This window comes from Nothoprocta perdicaria, unplaced genomic scaffold, assembly GCF_003342845.1.
Source record: "Nothoprocta perdicaria isolate Ctin4 unplaced genomic scaffold, notPer1 scaffold_1, whole genome shotgun sequence".
Lineage (NCBI taxonomy): Eukaryota > Metazoa > Chordata > Aves > Tinamiformes > Tinamidae > Nothoprocta > Nothoprocta perdicaria.
Window position 1 is genome coordinate 4,721,431 of NW_020454093.1, and position 14,338 is coordinate 4,735,768.

The window sequence follows — 14,338 nt, forward strand, 5'->3', positions numbered from 1 at the left end:
GAGGGTAGATGAAAAAAGTAAGTATCACTCTGGAAATTTTCTCATATTTATCAGAGAAAGGTAGGGGCTTGAGTGTGCTCCCTGTGTTGTACTTCATGATGCCCACACAGCAAATCTCAGCAGTGAGTTGCTTTGCTAGCTTCTTGGAACAATGCTTAACTATTTAAATGAATTAAATGCTCTTTATTTAAAAAGCACAAAGCTTTCTGTTTCTGGTGATTCTTACGAGGGAATGTGATTTCTGTGAGGAAAAAGTGTGTTGACTTCCTTTAGCCCTTCATGTTAGGATGTGGGCATTTTAATTTTTTATTTGTTTGTTTGTTTTCCCCAGTAAGATAATGTGGGGTTTATTTAAGTTAAAAGGGAAGGAAAAAAAAATGAAGAGACCTTTTGAGCATCTTACCAGCTCTTTGGTTAACATTCCCATCTAGTAAAAGCAGTGTGGATAAGTGAGAATTTGAATGTATGCAATGTATTACTCTGAGAAGCAATAAAGAAGTAAAGCTGTAAGGAGGAACATAAGCTGTGAGGACTTATACCTTTGAGTGACTAAAATGCTTCTCTGAACTTCAAATAAATAAATAAGGAACCCTTGGTGCAAGGAACTGTTTGTGTCCTCTTACTTATAAATAATATATTTTATCCTGGTCCACAAGGACAGAAACTGTCCTTGAGACAACATAATCCCTGCCAAATGACTAGATATTGCTGAACTGGAAGTAAAAATTCACTTCCATCTTTTAAGTGCCTGCAGAACAAACCACTGTGCCAGATAGCTTAAAAATTGGAGTTTTTGCTAGAAATCACTCTTAAGAAATCAATTAGGATATTGATTTATTGTTAGTATGCCTATGTTTTCTTTACAGTGTTCCATTTATTTGGGTATCATTTTAACATTTGAAATAATTTATTGTAAAGACATAATGTAATTAAGACTTTTTTTTTTTTTTTTTTTTGGTTTTGNTTTTTTTTTTTTTTTTTTGGTTTTGGTTCTACAGTCCATACAGTGACACTGTTTCTTAATATCTTTGGATGTTTGGCCTGGTTTTATGTTGATCCGACACGAGGGGTTGATTTTGGATTGAGTATCCTCTGGTTCTTGCTTTTTACTCCTTGTTCTTTTGTCTGCTGGTACAGACCACTTTATGGAGCTTTCAGGTAACAACTTCAGCTTGGCTTAAGATGCTAATAAATAAGTAAATACATATTTATCAACTTGCTGAAATGTGTTAACCTAATAGCATTTGCTGAATTATCTTTATGATAATCCTTCAATATGATTGAGTGACTGCCTGTCATTAGAAACAGGTATTATATTTGTCATCAGGTCAATTGCTATATCTGAAGTAGATGGCAACATTTAGGAATATCATGGAATATTTAAAATATTCATAGCTTCTGCAATTGCACATAACATTTGTAGGAAATATTTAACTTTGTATTGGGTTAATGAGGTTTTTAATTGAAATTCTCATTGAATCTCTACCCCATCACACCAAGAATCTGAGCAGGTTAGTAGGTGAGGGTTTATTATTACATGTTTGGTTTGCTGAAGGAACTTGCTAAAACTCTACACTTAAAAATTGACATTTTTAAGTAACCTGCAGCATCTGTTATTGCAATAGATTGAGTTCCTTGAGAACAAGGAGGGCAGGTTTGTAGCTGTCCAGCTCCAGTATTTCCTGCAGCTTTTAGCGCTCTGTGTTTCTCAGGTTTCACAGCCTGAGGTGCAGTATCCTTGTGTTCCAGAATACTGTGCTTTCCGGGCTAAATAGAGCATTTTGGGGAAAAGCAGCATACAGACCTTCTAAAATCTTGTGTTCTTGCAGCATTTCTTGGGGGTTGATATTATTATTGAAATGAATTCAGGAGAATCAGGATATTGGAAAACACCATTTAAGTACACTACTTTTTGTTGAGAGAGGTTGATATTAATAGCAGTTGAGCCTAACCTTTAGGCTAAATTGCATTTTTTGTCAAGAATATATTGCTGCAACCACACATATTTGAATGCGTTAATTTCTTCTATTCTTATGGTTAGAATATGAGGACATTTTTCTTTTACTAGAGACATTTTCTATCACAATGTGTATTTAATAGATCCAGTAGAAGTAGACCAATAAAAATATAGAAAATAACCAGTATTTTCACATGTTAGCTTTTGTTAATTGATTTGAAAACTTACATATCCTCCTTTAATATTGCTGTTTCTAAATAAATATTTTTTCAAAATTAACTGATTTGTTGAAGGTGTTCACAGTGTTGCATTATCATTCAGGTTTTTAGATCTAGCAGATGTTAGTGTTTCTTAATATTGATTGTATGGAAAAATAAAACTGCTGCTTTCATTTTCAACTTTCAGTTTCTCAGCTGAAAATAAAATATTTACTGAACAGATTGAATAAACAGAAGTTAAGAAACTTCTGCAAAAAGTGCTAGTTTTAGTAAAATCTTGATCCAGGTTCTTAATCTGTGACTTAACTAATTCAATGATTTTTACTTTTACTTTCTTTACAACTTAGGCAGGAAGTGTACCACATAATTATTAGTTTTGATAATAAGTTGAAGTCTTTATTACAAATGTTGCTTGTACATATATTTTAGATACTCTGTCTTGAATGTTTCTAGTCTTGTCAAACTGGCATGTTAGTAATTTGAACAGCCAGTGTATAATGTATCTTTTGTTTCTAAAGAAAAGCCGCTTCAGTATTCTGTTCTGCATTATTTTCTAATAATTCCATTATAGATTTTATTTCCTTTCACTAGTAAAAGAATTTTCACCCACAGTGACAGCCATGTAAACATCAACCTGCAAGCAGAACAGACTCCTGTTCTTCAAGCACTGTAGCAAAACATACCCAGTTAGTTGTGTGCAGGAAAGCTGTGCTGGCTACAGAGCGTTATGATGCACACGAGGAGATGGAGATTTATGGCTTTTCTCACCTCTAGCCTTTTAGGAGGCTGAAGTGGTGTAGTGTGAAATAAGCAGTGTTTTACCAAAAAAAAAAAAAAAAAAAAAAAAAAAAAGAATATTTTAGATTGATACTATAGTGTTCTTCAAAAGGCATCAGTTTCCTGGTGGCTCTAATTTTTTTCTCCTTTTTTCAGGAGCGACAGTTCATTCAGGTTCTTTGTGTTCTTCTTTGTATATATCTGCCAGTTTGCTGTACATGTACTTCAAGCTGCCGGATTCCAACGGTGGGGAAACTGGTCAGTATTCAGCTCTCTGTAGCACTTGTGCTATCTACATACAACAAGCAAACAACCCCAAATCCCCTATTGGAGATCCTGGATAGTTTGTGGGGTTTGTTTGTTTGATTGTTTGTTTTTGTTGTTTTTTTTCCACCCCCAGGAAAGTCTTATTTCACTGGACTTGCTACAGTTATCCCTCAAAAAAGCATTCTTAGATTATAATATTAATACACTGATCAATGAAAAATCTAGCTAAAATTTGAAGAATGAGTAGACACTGTATTCTGCTGAATATAGTGGTTATATCTTTCCTTTAAAATAATATTTGAAAGCTAGTCTCTTTATCTGAATTACCTCCCTTTTCTATAACAGTTGACTTTTCTTTTTGATGCTTCTAGGTTAAAAAATGTTTTCCGTAAAGCAACCCATAATTAGTTACTTTTACTTGAATTACAGTTTCTGTGTGAAACTTCAAGGTCTAATAGTTAGGTTTTACAGGGAATAGCTAGTAGTTTGCATTCATAGTCACAACTCCTGCAAAAAAGGTCAATGAGTTTGAATTAACTAAAAGCCCCAAAGCGACGGACAGTGGAGAGAGCTGTTGCTGCAGCAGTGACGCTCTGCGTGCGAGGCTTTGCAGCCGCCCGCGGCGCGCGCGGGGCACGCAAAGCAGCGCCCGCTTAGAACCGCAGTGCCAGCAGAAACCGGTGCGGCTCTTTTTGCTGTCGAACCTAGGGGTTTGATTTTCCATAGGTACCTCTCAATTGACATGGGCAAATAGTAATATAGTTTTAGAGGGGCAGCTCTTCAGGTATGTGGTGTATTTGCTGTTACAGTTTTATGGTAATGTTAAGATTTTTAACAATGGGAACATGTTTGAAGTTGCTACCCTAGGATCTTCTCCCTCTCTCCATGTCGCATTTCTTCACCACTCTGCTCAAGGATAATCAGCTTTAGCAGATAGTTTCATTGTATACATTGGGAAAACAGAATTGAAGTGCTAAAAGCTTATTATATATGTTATTTATGTATTCAATAATTCACTTATAATTTCCATTACTTAATCTTCCAAAATACTCCTGGTTGATCAGAACCAGGAGGTTCTAGAGCTTCTGTAGAGGTAGATACCTGTGGCTGGTCAGTTCATGTGCTTTGATGACTTTGATGATAAAACCTGTCATCCTCTGTTCTTTTTTCCTTCAGTGGTTGGATTTCATCTCTTACTGGGCTTAATAAGAGTATCCCTGTTGGCATTATGATGATAATCATAGCTGCACTTTTCACAGCATCCGCTGTTATCTCATTAGTTATGTTTAAAAAGGTAAGTCACTTATTTTCCACTCTTCTGTTGCCCGTTTCCATTGGACTCTCCTGCTTGAGAGAGGTTCCCCCACACAAACTAATGGGGATTCAAAGATACTCTTGGGAGTCTTTCATTAACAACAGTGCTTGTCTAGTACTCTCTGCATCTACTGTCAGCGACTTAGGAAACACTGTATGTACTGCAGTGCACTTAGTTTCTGCAAGTTGAAGTGTGGAGGAATAGCTTGGAGCAAGAGGAGCTGGGAGGAAGGCTCCCTCTCCTCCTGCTGCCCCAAGGAGAGCAGAGTGCACAAACTGCCACCTGATTTCCTGCTCGGCAGCAGTTCCTCGGGCCGGGTGAAGCACGGCCTAGTTTGAGTGATTGCTGAAGTTTCAGCTCACACCAAATCCTTTTAATAAGGAAAATGGAGCTGCCTGGCACCTGGGAAATGCATGTTTATTTCTCTGCCTGCAATATCTTACATTTTGTTGTCAGGTAATGATTGTGTAGTATAAAACTTCAGAGCAGATATTTTTTTTCTCTTGCCTTCATTTATTTGGAATTTCTAGCCAGGCCTAGCCAGAAGGCCTATGTTAGCACTAACATGCTAATAAATTTTTGATGTTCTTTTGATTAAATCTAACTGGAAATTCCTGTGATCATGTGCTGACAGTTCTAATAATTTTGCCTAATTCCCAAGTTAAAGGTAGCATGAAATTTTAAGTATATCCTTGAGATGTTCTGTCACCTTGTTTGCTTTCTGTGTAAATACTCAGGTGCAGAGGAAAGAAACAAGCAAAAATGTATGCTTTTTCTCGTACTCTTCTGCCACCTGCATCTGGATTTTTATGAAAACCTGTGTTTTTTATCCTTTATAATATTAATTTTATCTTTTTTAATATTCAGACATAGCTTGGCTCAATAAATTCTTGTAGACATGTAAATCTGAGACATTAAAAGGTGCCAAAAGAAGTGATGTAGGAACAAAATAACCAGGATATTATTGTGACAGTGGATTCAGAAGGGACATTTTTGGTTTGTTCCCCCGTGTTTTTAACATGCAGTTCCGGACTCCGCAGCGTGTGAGCCAGGCTGTGGAGCGATGGAGCCAGAAGCAGCTTTTGCCTTTGGTGGTGGCTGCAGCGCTGGGGCCGCGGCCTCGCTGCGTGTCGGGGAGTGGCACGTTGGGCTGTGGGGAGCACCCCTGCTTGCGGGAGCACCCCAGCTCCTCGGGGTCCCGCGCCCAGCCTGCCCCACACGGGCGCTCGATCCTCTGCCCGGCCGCCCAGCGCGGCGCCAGGCGTCACGCGCCGCCCCTTCTCTGCCCGCAGGTGCACGGGCTGTACCGCACGACGGGCGCCAGCTTCGAGAAGGCGCAGCAGGAGTTCGCCACGGGGGTGATGTCCAACAAGACGGTGCAGACGGCCGCGGCCAACGCCGCCTCCACGGCGGCCAGCAGCGCCGCGCAGAGCGCCTTCAAGGGCAGCCGCATGTAGGGCACGGAGAGCCCCTGCACCGCGCCCTCCTCGTGCTTCGGTCTCCAGTCACTCTGTTCCCTACAAGCCTGTGGCAAAATACACGCAGCATGTTTGGCTCTTCTTCAGCTGTGCATGGGTACAATGGGAAAGGTTGGTTTTAGTCTGTCACAGATTCATTTTAGAGAAGATAACCATTCTTTGCCTCCCTGTCCCATCCCTTTACAATGTTGCATTCAGGAGAACAGAACCCTCCCTAGTTTATGCAGGTTGAATAATTTCAACAGTTGGCCTAAGAATGACATTTGGTACTTTATGAACCAATAAATATATTAGCGAGTTGGAAGTTTTACAGTAGTTTACTCCGGTATTTTTTTTTTCCTTAACTTCAGGAAAGCACCTTGGGTCAGTTATTTTTGTTTATAAGAACTTGTTTCCCTATTTCTCCTATGAGAAACAGGGTAGACAACTGTAGAAAGTTAGGCTTGGCTGCTGCTATTGCAGTTTCAGCAGCTGCTGTAGGACAGCTACAAGTAGAGCAGATGCTATGAATTCTCCTGTTTTTTTAGGGTAAGTCTTTTGATATGACCCTGTAAGTTTGCATGAATCCTGTTGAGTTATTTGATCATGTTTAAATAGTGTTCTGGTCTAGCATTTACCTGCACCACTTGATAACTGTAGGGTTTGTTTGCCTCTCTTTTCATGGCGTGGTCTCTAGGTGTGAGGAGTGACTTTGGGGCGCAGCCCTTCTCGGTGGTAGAAAGCGCAGGGCAGGTGCAGCTTAGGGACATGATCAGAGACCTAAGTGGGACATATTTGCAGTCTTTAATTTCGGTTTTCGTGTCCTGGGGTAATCGTCCTGCGGGTAAAGAAACCTCCATTGCCCTTTAGAACACTTGTTTCTTGCCCGCCACTTCAGCTGCAGTGGTATTTTTGTTGTGCTTGGGGTTTCTCTTGTTTTTTTCAGTGGAGATTTGTGTTTAACGGTGGTACTGAATCTCTAGCCTTGTCAGTCACTCTGTTTACTGCTTGTCCAGAAATCCAAATATACAGTATTTAATTTTCTAACAGGAATATTGTCTCAAATCAAGCTTTTTCAACAATGGCATTTAACAGATACTTGAATTCATTTTAACGCAACTCAGCCTTCTTTGTGATTTGATTTAAGCTATGGGGGTGAGGGGAAAAAGACATTTTAGCTATTTTGAGTTGATAAAGTGAGAAAAATCATTTTACAAAATTAAATTTTAACTTAGTCTGAATGCCTAAAGGGTTAGGCAGTCTGTAATGGTATTTCTCCTCATAATATTGCAACCTTTATTTAAGTCTAACGCTACGGTGATGGCTCTCTCTTGAAGCCCAGGTGAGTGACACCTGTCTCAAACACACACCCACAGACACACGCTGCCTTAGGCTGTGTTTGTTTAAGCTCGATTTCAGCAAATCCCGGCCCGCGCTGCTGGGCCTGGGCTGTGGCCGAGCTTACGCAGCCCGCGACGCGACTCCCGCTTAGCGCCGCTCGGCACCAGGATTGTGAGATCCCCCTGTTCTGCATGTGGGACTGCCTGCGCCGGGGAGCAATCCCCTTTCACTGCCGCGTATTGACAATAACCTGAGAGCATTAGCAAACATAAAGCCTGTGGCTTAATCCCCGGAGCAGTACAGTAGTCTGAGTGAAGTCTCTGTTAGTATCTTTTTCTTTACCAATGTCTTTAAATCCTACTTGCATTAGACTAAGTGCAGCAGGCTCACCTGTGCTGTGGTTCATATTCATGAATGTATGTATCTTGAAATACTCTTCATGTCAAGAAGTTAAAGTTATTCAAATAACCCATTTAATAAGGACACTAAAGTTTTATGCCCACGGCATAGAATTCTCTTTGCTCTTCCCTCCTCTCTTTTTCCCTCTTGAATATGAAGACATATACAGATAGTATCCTTGCAATTAAGTTTAAGCTGAAGTCTGCATAGCAATGTACATTACCAGAGCATCATATGGAAAAAAAAGATATAAACAAATAAGACCTGAACTTGACAGGTATGTGAGGGTTTTTTTCCAAATGTTTTAGTGTTGCAAAAACATATTTAATGTTCAATGTATAAGGCGTATTGATTTGTAATATCAGGAATTGGGTGTACAGACTTCAACCGCATAAGTAAGTGAAATGGAAATTTAACTACATAATTTGTCTAACTCAAAAATCTCTGGCACTTTTACAGCTCAGGAGGGAGGGAAGAGTTTGAGTTTAGCTCAGAAGGCTGAGATTTGTTAAAATATTTTGTATTTAGCTGAAGCTAGATTTTACAATCTCTTATTAATCAGACTATGGCACCCAGTTAAGTAGTTGTTTTGTAGTAGTGCGGCAAATTGAGTACAGAAAATGAAGTTAAAACACTGGAATGGCACTAGTCATTGAGCTGTAAGTTAGCAGTTGGCGTTATTTATCTGAGGGATGTGTGTATATTTTGTAAATTACTAACAGCGCTCTGCCATCCTGGTGACTGTCCTGGTTCTGTACAAATGCACTTATTCTGTCCCTCTGTTGCATGTCTGAGTAGTTCAGAAGTTTTGTATATTTATTGTATTAACACAGTGTCATAGAATAAACAAAAAAAGACTTTTTTTTTCCCTGGATGTTTGCTCTGTATAGTTTTGAACAATATAGAGACTTTTTTTAAAGGTCAGGATTATGTGTAGGAGGGCTGATCTGTGTAAAAGTCTCACTTGTTTTTTATAATCCTGTATATAAATTCTGTAATGCTGCTGAAATGAGAAGTAAAATGTTGAAGCCATCCCCGCGGGCAGCGGCTCTGGGTCTCCCCCGTCCCGGGGACGGGCTGCAGCCGGCTCGGGGGCGGCGCGGGCGGCGGGGCCCGGCCCCGCTCACCTGCCACAGGTACTGAGTGAGCGAGCGCTGCCTCGGCCTTGTTCCAAGTAAAATGACATTGCTGAAAACAGCCCTGCTTTGGTACTGTTTCTTTTCCTCATTTCTGCATATTGAATTGACATGTCTGTCTAGCTGCTGAGTTCTGCAGGTTCTGTTTAGGTCCTATCCATGACTGTTGAATTTTTTCATATAATCTCAACCATAACAGCTGCTGTTTAGTCCCGTGTTCGTCACCAGGTTTTCTTTGGAGGACGCGACGCGGTGGGTGAGGAGGCAGTTTCGGGAGCGCTCCCCGTCTTGCTGCCCGTTAGCGTTGCCGCACGTGCTGGTGCTGCTCCGGGCAGCTCGCTCCCCGCCGCTGTTGAGCGACTTCCCTGGCGAAGGTGCCAACACCAAGCTGAGAAAGCAAAGGAGAGCCCCAGGAGAAGCACATGGGCCATAAATGTGCTTGAACCTGCTCGGCCATCCTTCTGGACAGGTACTCTGGCTAAGCAAGACACGACACGTGCCTGTGACTGATGCGTAATCGTGCTCTGAGGTACAGTGGGTCAGAGACCTCTGAGTTGTTTTAGTTAGAGAAATAGCTTGTAGTTTTTTCCACAAACCAATTTTGTGTCTGCTAATAGCTTTTATTCTGATTCTGAATTCTAGCACAAAAAGCACAAGCAATTTTTCTTTTAAAAATTTTATAGCCTTCTTTTCATCAGAAAAGAGCGTCAGTGCTTCATCTAAAAATGAAAAGCCATTAAGTCAGAAATATCTTAAATGAGAAAGTCTTTTCTAAAACCACAGCATTGTGGAACACATAGCTCTAATTTCAGGTACCACAATTGAGTCAGTAAGTGACAATAATTACCAAACCCAGTTGCAAAGTTAAAAGACTAGCAGAAATCACAGTGTTCCCCAGCGCTGTACTGTGAACACCTCGCTTGGGCTCAGCCTGCCCAGCATGTTTGAATTAAGGGAGCCGCGCTTTGGTTAAAGCTTGAAAACTCACAGTTTAATTATTTTTTTTTATTAAAAATCATCAGGTACACCATTCATGCTAACAATTGTACATAGTGGTGACTTGAGAACACAACAGCAGTACCACAAATAAACCATGGCTCAAACCCCAGCCCAGGCAGATAGCCCTGGCGTCCCCTTCGTGCTGCCCCGTGGCGGCAGCACCTGCCACTTCCGAGGAAAACATGGAAAGGCTCCTGTTACCAGGAGGAAGGTGCCTGGCTGGATGTGGGAGCATAATGCAAAATCGCAATGGGTTAGCTGAAAAATCTCTGAATGTTACTGAGTAAACCAGAAAGCTGATACAGACTAACCCGCTCAGTTGCTGCTGTGTTTTTTCCCCGTCTGTAGAGCACACAGGGGAACACGCTGGAGCCTTTACAGCTTTTTCCATGAGAACTGCTGAAGGAGGTGACAGCTCCAGCTCTGAACGGCTGCAGGGCATGGCCACAAGCCGCCCAGTTAGGCCACAGGAGATGTTTAGGTAACACCTCAAGCTACCTGCATTGGTGTTGCCTAAATCTGCTAACCCAGTGGTTCAGTTGCATCATTCTGTGCTTAATTTGCCCACATCACCAGACCTTCAGCCCTGCCTTCCCTGGGAAGTCCCTTTTCAAATATCTTGGTTAAAACCAAAAACTACCAAAAAAAAAAAAAAAAAAAAAAAAAATCCTGTTATTGCACATCTCACACAACTTTGTGTATATATTTTTTATATATATATTTAAATATGCTACACTCGGAAAAAAAAGTCTATGGCACTTGACAGAGGAGATCAAACCACAGATGTTTGAAGACTTCTTCAATACCACAATTTAAAAAAAAAATCAAAGTTAAAACTGAGCTAATTGGCACACAGGTTTTCAAGAATCCACAGCAAATATTTCTAGCTCCTATGCAGTGCGTGTACGTTGAGAACCAGTTAGTTACACTCCACAGCCCCGCCGTGACATTAATTAGGAAGTAAGTAGATTTCCTTTTATTTTTCCGAACCTCTTTGAAAGCTACTGCTGAAGTGACTTTCAGGACTCACCTTGAACAGATGTCACATTAAATGAGTGCACCATACACCTGAAAAAAACAACAACAAAAAAAAAAAACCTCATCCAGAAAAACCTGCACTGTATATATGTAATATATATATACACAGCATGTTATCGCTTGCTAGAAGAATAGGACCCTGAGAACAGAAATTCCGCCTTGATTCTGCCTTTGCTGCCAGCCCCTGCTCTAGGCGGGCCGGTGCTGAGCAGGGCTGTTCCCGCAGCGGGGTTGGTGACGCTCTGGCCGAGTGAGTTGACAGTAACACCAGCAACAAGCGAAGTGCTGGTTCCTGGCTACTAAGGCAAACAAAAGCAAAATATCTGCTGAAAATACTTCCCTTTGTACTTGGCAGCTCCAATATTAAATATTAATATTAAATTTTTAAGGTTTCTGGTGATCATAACAGAGGTCATCTAGTGGTGTGCATCCATGTAGCTCTGTATATACAGTTGTTGTTCGTGGTTTCCCTCACAGCGCAGCAGTGTGTGCCCCTGGCGCTTGCTCGCGCTGCCCACGTGACCGGGTCTCACGGCAGCGCGTCAGGCTTCCCCAGCAGCAGTGGCGATGCTGCACGGCTGCGTCGCTGCCCGCCCGGGGAGGCTGCCCCGGCCGCGCTCCCATTCCCGGCAGCTGCTGCCCTCCCACCCAGCTGGGCCGTGCCGGGACACGGAGGCCGCGCTGGGTGCAGCGCGCTCGGGCTGTGCCCCTGCCCTCCACACCACTCCGTGCCGAGCACTGGCTAACAGGCAGCTGCTCGCGGGGCTGGCTCCAGACCACGGCTTTGGGCTTCTTAAAAAAATTAAATATTGAAAAATAAGTGATTTACCCATTTTAAAATCTAGACTAGGGTGCAAGTAAGCTAGAGAAACAGGTTAATGCAAGCAGAGATTAAAGCTCTCCCTTTTTTAGTACCTCCGGCATGGACCTCCCTTAGCTTGCGGCAGCCCTCCAGCAGCGGCGGGAGCCTGTGAGCAGCAACAGCCCCAGAAACTATCTGCCTGAGCAGCAACACCTCTTGGAATAGCTGCACGTAGCCTGGGGACACACTGACCAGGCACTGAAGCTGAATTTATGCTCCATATTGCAGAGTGAGCAGCAGCACAGGCACCACTGGCATCGGGCAGGGCTAAACGTTACAAGACAGGGTCTAAGACGCACTTAGTATTTCATTAGGCTCCCTCGTCAGCTACATTCTCCTCTGTGCTTCTCTGCCACAGTTGCCCCATTCCTTTTGTTTGTTAACACCTTTTATAGTTGTTTGCCAAGGCATCTTTGGTAAGTGATGAGACACCGGGAGCGGTAACAACCGCCTGCCTTTGACGAAGGGATGTTGTCGTGGCCAGCTGTGTTTTAGTGCTGCTGATGTAGCTGGAAACCAGTCCATACTGCATGTGGTTACAAAACAGGAAAAGCTCTTCCCAGCCATTCAGAATTTGGCTTGGCTTCCTGAAAGATGTAAATGTATTAAACAGCTGGCAGTGGGACACATGGGTCTGTAGACCAGGAATGAGGATTCCCTGGCAAAGGCGAGACTGCTGCTGCTCAAGTGCTACGTGTGGCCCTCATTTGTCAAGGCAGCTGAAGTCTCAGCCCACGCGAGGCAGGGCCCAGCTGTGCTCTGGAGTGACCTGCTCGGGGTTCCGGGCATCGCTCACCAGGGCCCAGCTGCTCCACAAACCTTTGGCCCGGCATGTGCTCAAGGAAGAACGCTGTAAGGTTGCATCCCCCCTGAGGCACGGGCCGGTCCAGCAGCAGCTTCTCTGCCTGGTCACGCAACCCGAACCCTTCTACCTGCGGCGTAACGAGTGAGCAGCACGCGCTGTGCGTGGCAAGGCTCACGGCGAGGGAACGCGGCGGGATGAACTCGGCTCCTCCTTACAGACGGGTCTAAACAGCGGCACATCAGCGTCTCTTTTCCATAGATACTTACTCAGCAAGGCACTGCACTGCAAGGAAGGTCCGTTTCAAAAAAGCACCTCAATGAAAAGTACTGCACCAAAGCAGGTGGTGGTGGAACAGTCCCAGGAGAGGGCAGCCCTTGGGAACACAACCTGATTAGAATAGGCTTCTCCTTCTTTACATCAGAAAAAAAAAATGCTGGCTTTTTTATGTTAAACCCTAATTCTTCAGAGCTACCCAGGTGGGTAACGCAATCGGATCAACCAGGATTTGTCGGTTATATAACAACATTCCTTCTATATACAAGTGTTTCATCAGCACCACCCCCCCCCATCTGATTAATATATATCCGCTTACTCCTGATAATATAATGAAACTAAAGCATTCCCAAGTATTTACATCCTCTTTTCTTGGGATCCTCTCGCTGCTCCTCATTGCCCGGCAAGGAAGAAAAGCCGTGTCAGGAGGTGGGGGCTGCGGCGCAGGGCTCAGCGACCCAGGGAAGCGGCTGCGCTCCCAAGTCCCCAGCCAGCGGACGAAGATCCAGGCGCTGGCGCTCGCCCCGCTCCCCTCAGAGGAGGCAGATGAGGCTTTTCCCTTCCTCTATCTCTTCCTGCACCTTGTCGCTGGACGTGGCGATCTCCGCTTGCGCCGAGAACACGGCGCAGATGAAGGTGAGCGCGGTGCCGCCGATGGCCGTGTAGAAGGCCCAGCCCAGCGAGCAGTCGCCCAGCTGGTAGGCAGCCGCGTAGTGTCCGCAGTAGCTCACGGCCTTCTGGCACCCCCAACCCGCAGGGTAAAGTATCAAGCCTAAGATAAGGAAGAGGCCTAAAAATAAAAAAAACCAAAAAGGTCAGTTTTAACCGTGAGCAATCAGTTCAGCACCAAACGTGACACATTTAGTCGTGGCCATAACAATTATTACTCATGACAGGTCCCCTCCCCACAGTAAAACCAGGGTAAGACGACTGTTTCTAATCCATCCATTCTTCACTGCCTCTTCTCCAGAATACACCAATAAAAGACCAAAACTTTGCGCTCTTGCTACCATTTTTCTTGCAAGAGATTTACGCCGTGCAGGCCTTTTTCCCCAATTTTCATCCTTGTGTGCGTTCTGCATCCTTGGCTCCCAGGCAGTACTGCTAGCGAGGGGTGCACGGACTGCAAAGCGTTTGCATCCTCTCTACCTACTGTTTAGACTTGCACTTTCAAATACTTAGCAATGTTTGCATCCACTTGTGAGTCCTTATTTAGCAAGCCCACGTTCAGCTTTATTTAATTACGCACTGTAAACATTTTTGCTTTTTTTTCCTTCAGACTTTCCCTAAGTGGATTTTCTTGCTTAAGAAACCCCCCCCGCCCCGCAGCACATCCGCCTGCTCGGCCACGCGAGCCAGGGCCGCACGGCCGCCGCAGCGGCTGCTCCCACAGGGCCGGGCTCCTCCCCGGGGCTGCTCCCGGTGCAGCAGCGGGACAAGGGAAGGGGCCCTGCAGGTGCCGGGGCAGGAGCCACCTCTGCTCCACGCCCTCAG

General features: G+C 43.8%; 2 protein-coding genes across 3 annotated transcripts in view; one reads left to right on the forward strand and one right to left on the reverse strand.

Moving 5' to 3' along the window:
* The window catches only part of SCAMP1 (secretory carrier membrane protein 1), a 33,067-nt gene extending 24,523 nt beyond the window's left edge, over positions 1 to 8,544 (forward strand). Inside the window, exons 6-9 of the mRNA XM_026036612.1 lie at positions 999 to 1,158; positions 3,109 to 3,210; positions 4,396 to 4,513; positions 5,827 to 8,544. Coding sequence (XP_025892397.1) covers positions 999 to 1,158; positions 3,109 to 3,210; positions 4,396 to 4,513; positions 5,827 to 5,991 — 545 coding nt within the window. The 3' untranslated portion in view covers positions 5,992 to 8,544. The remainder of the gene's footprint in view (positions 1 to 998; positions 1,159 to 3,108; positions 3,211 to 4,395; positions 4,514 to 5,826) is intronic.
* A 2,474-nt stretch (positions 8,545 to 11,018) lies between these two features.
* Positions 11,019 to 14,338, reverse strand: part of LHFPL2 (LHFPL tetraspan subfamily member 2) — a 106,486-nt gene continuing 103,166 nt past the window's right edge. For both annotated transcript variants that reach the window (XM_026036632.1, XM_026036623.1), the window contains exon 4: positions 11,019 to 13,634. In XM_026036632.1, coding sequence (XP_025892417.1) covers positions 13,378 to 13,634 — 257 coding nt within the window. In that variant the 3' untranslated portion in view covers positions 11,019 to 13,377. The remainder of the gene's footprint in view (positions 13,635 to 14,338) is intronic.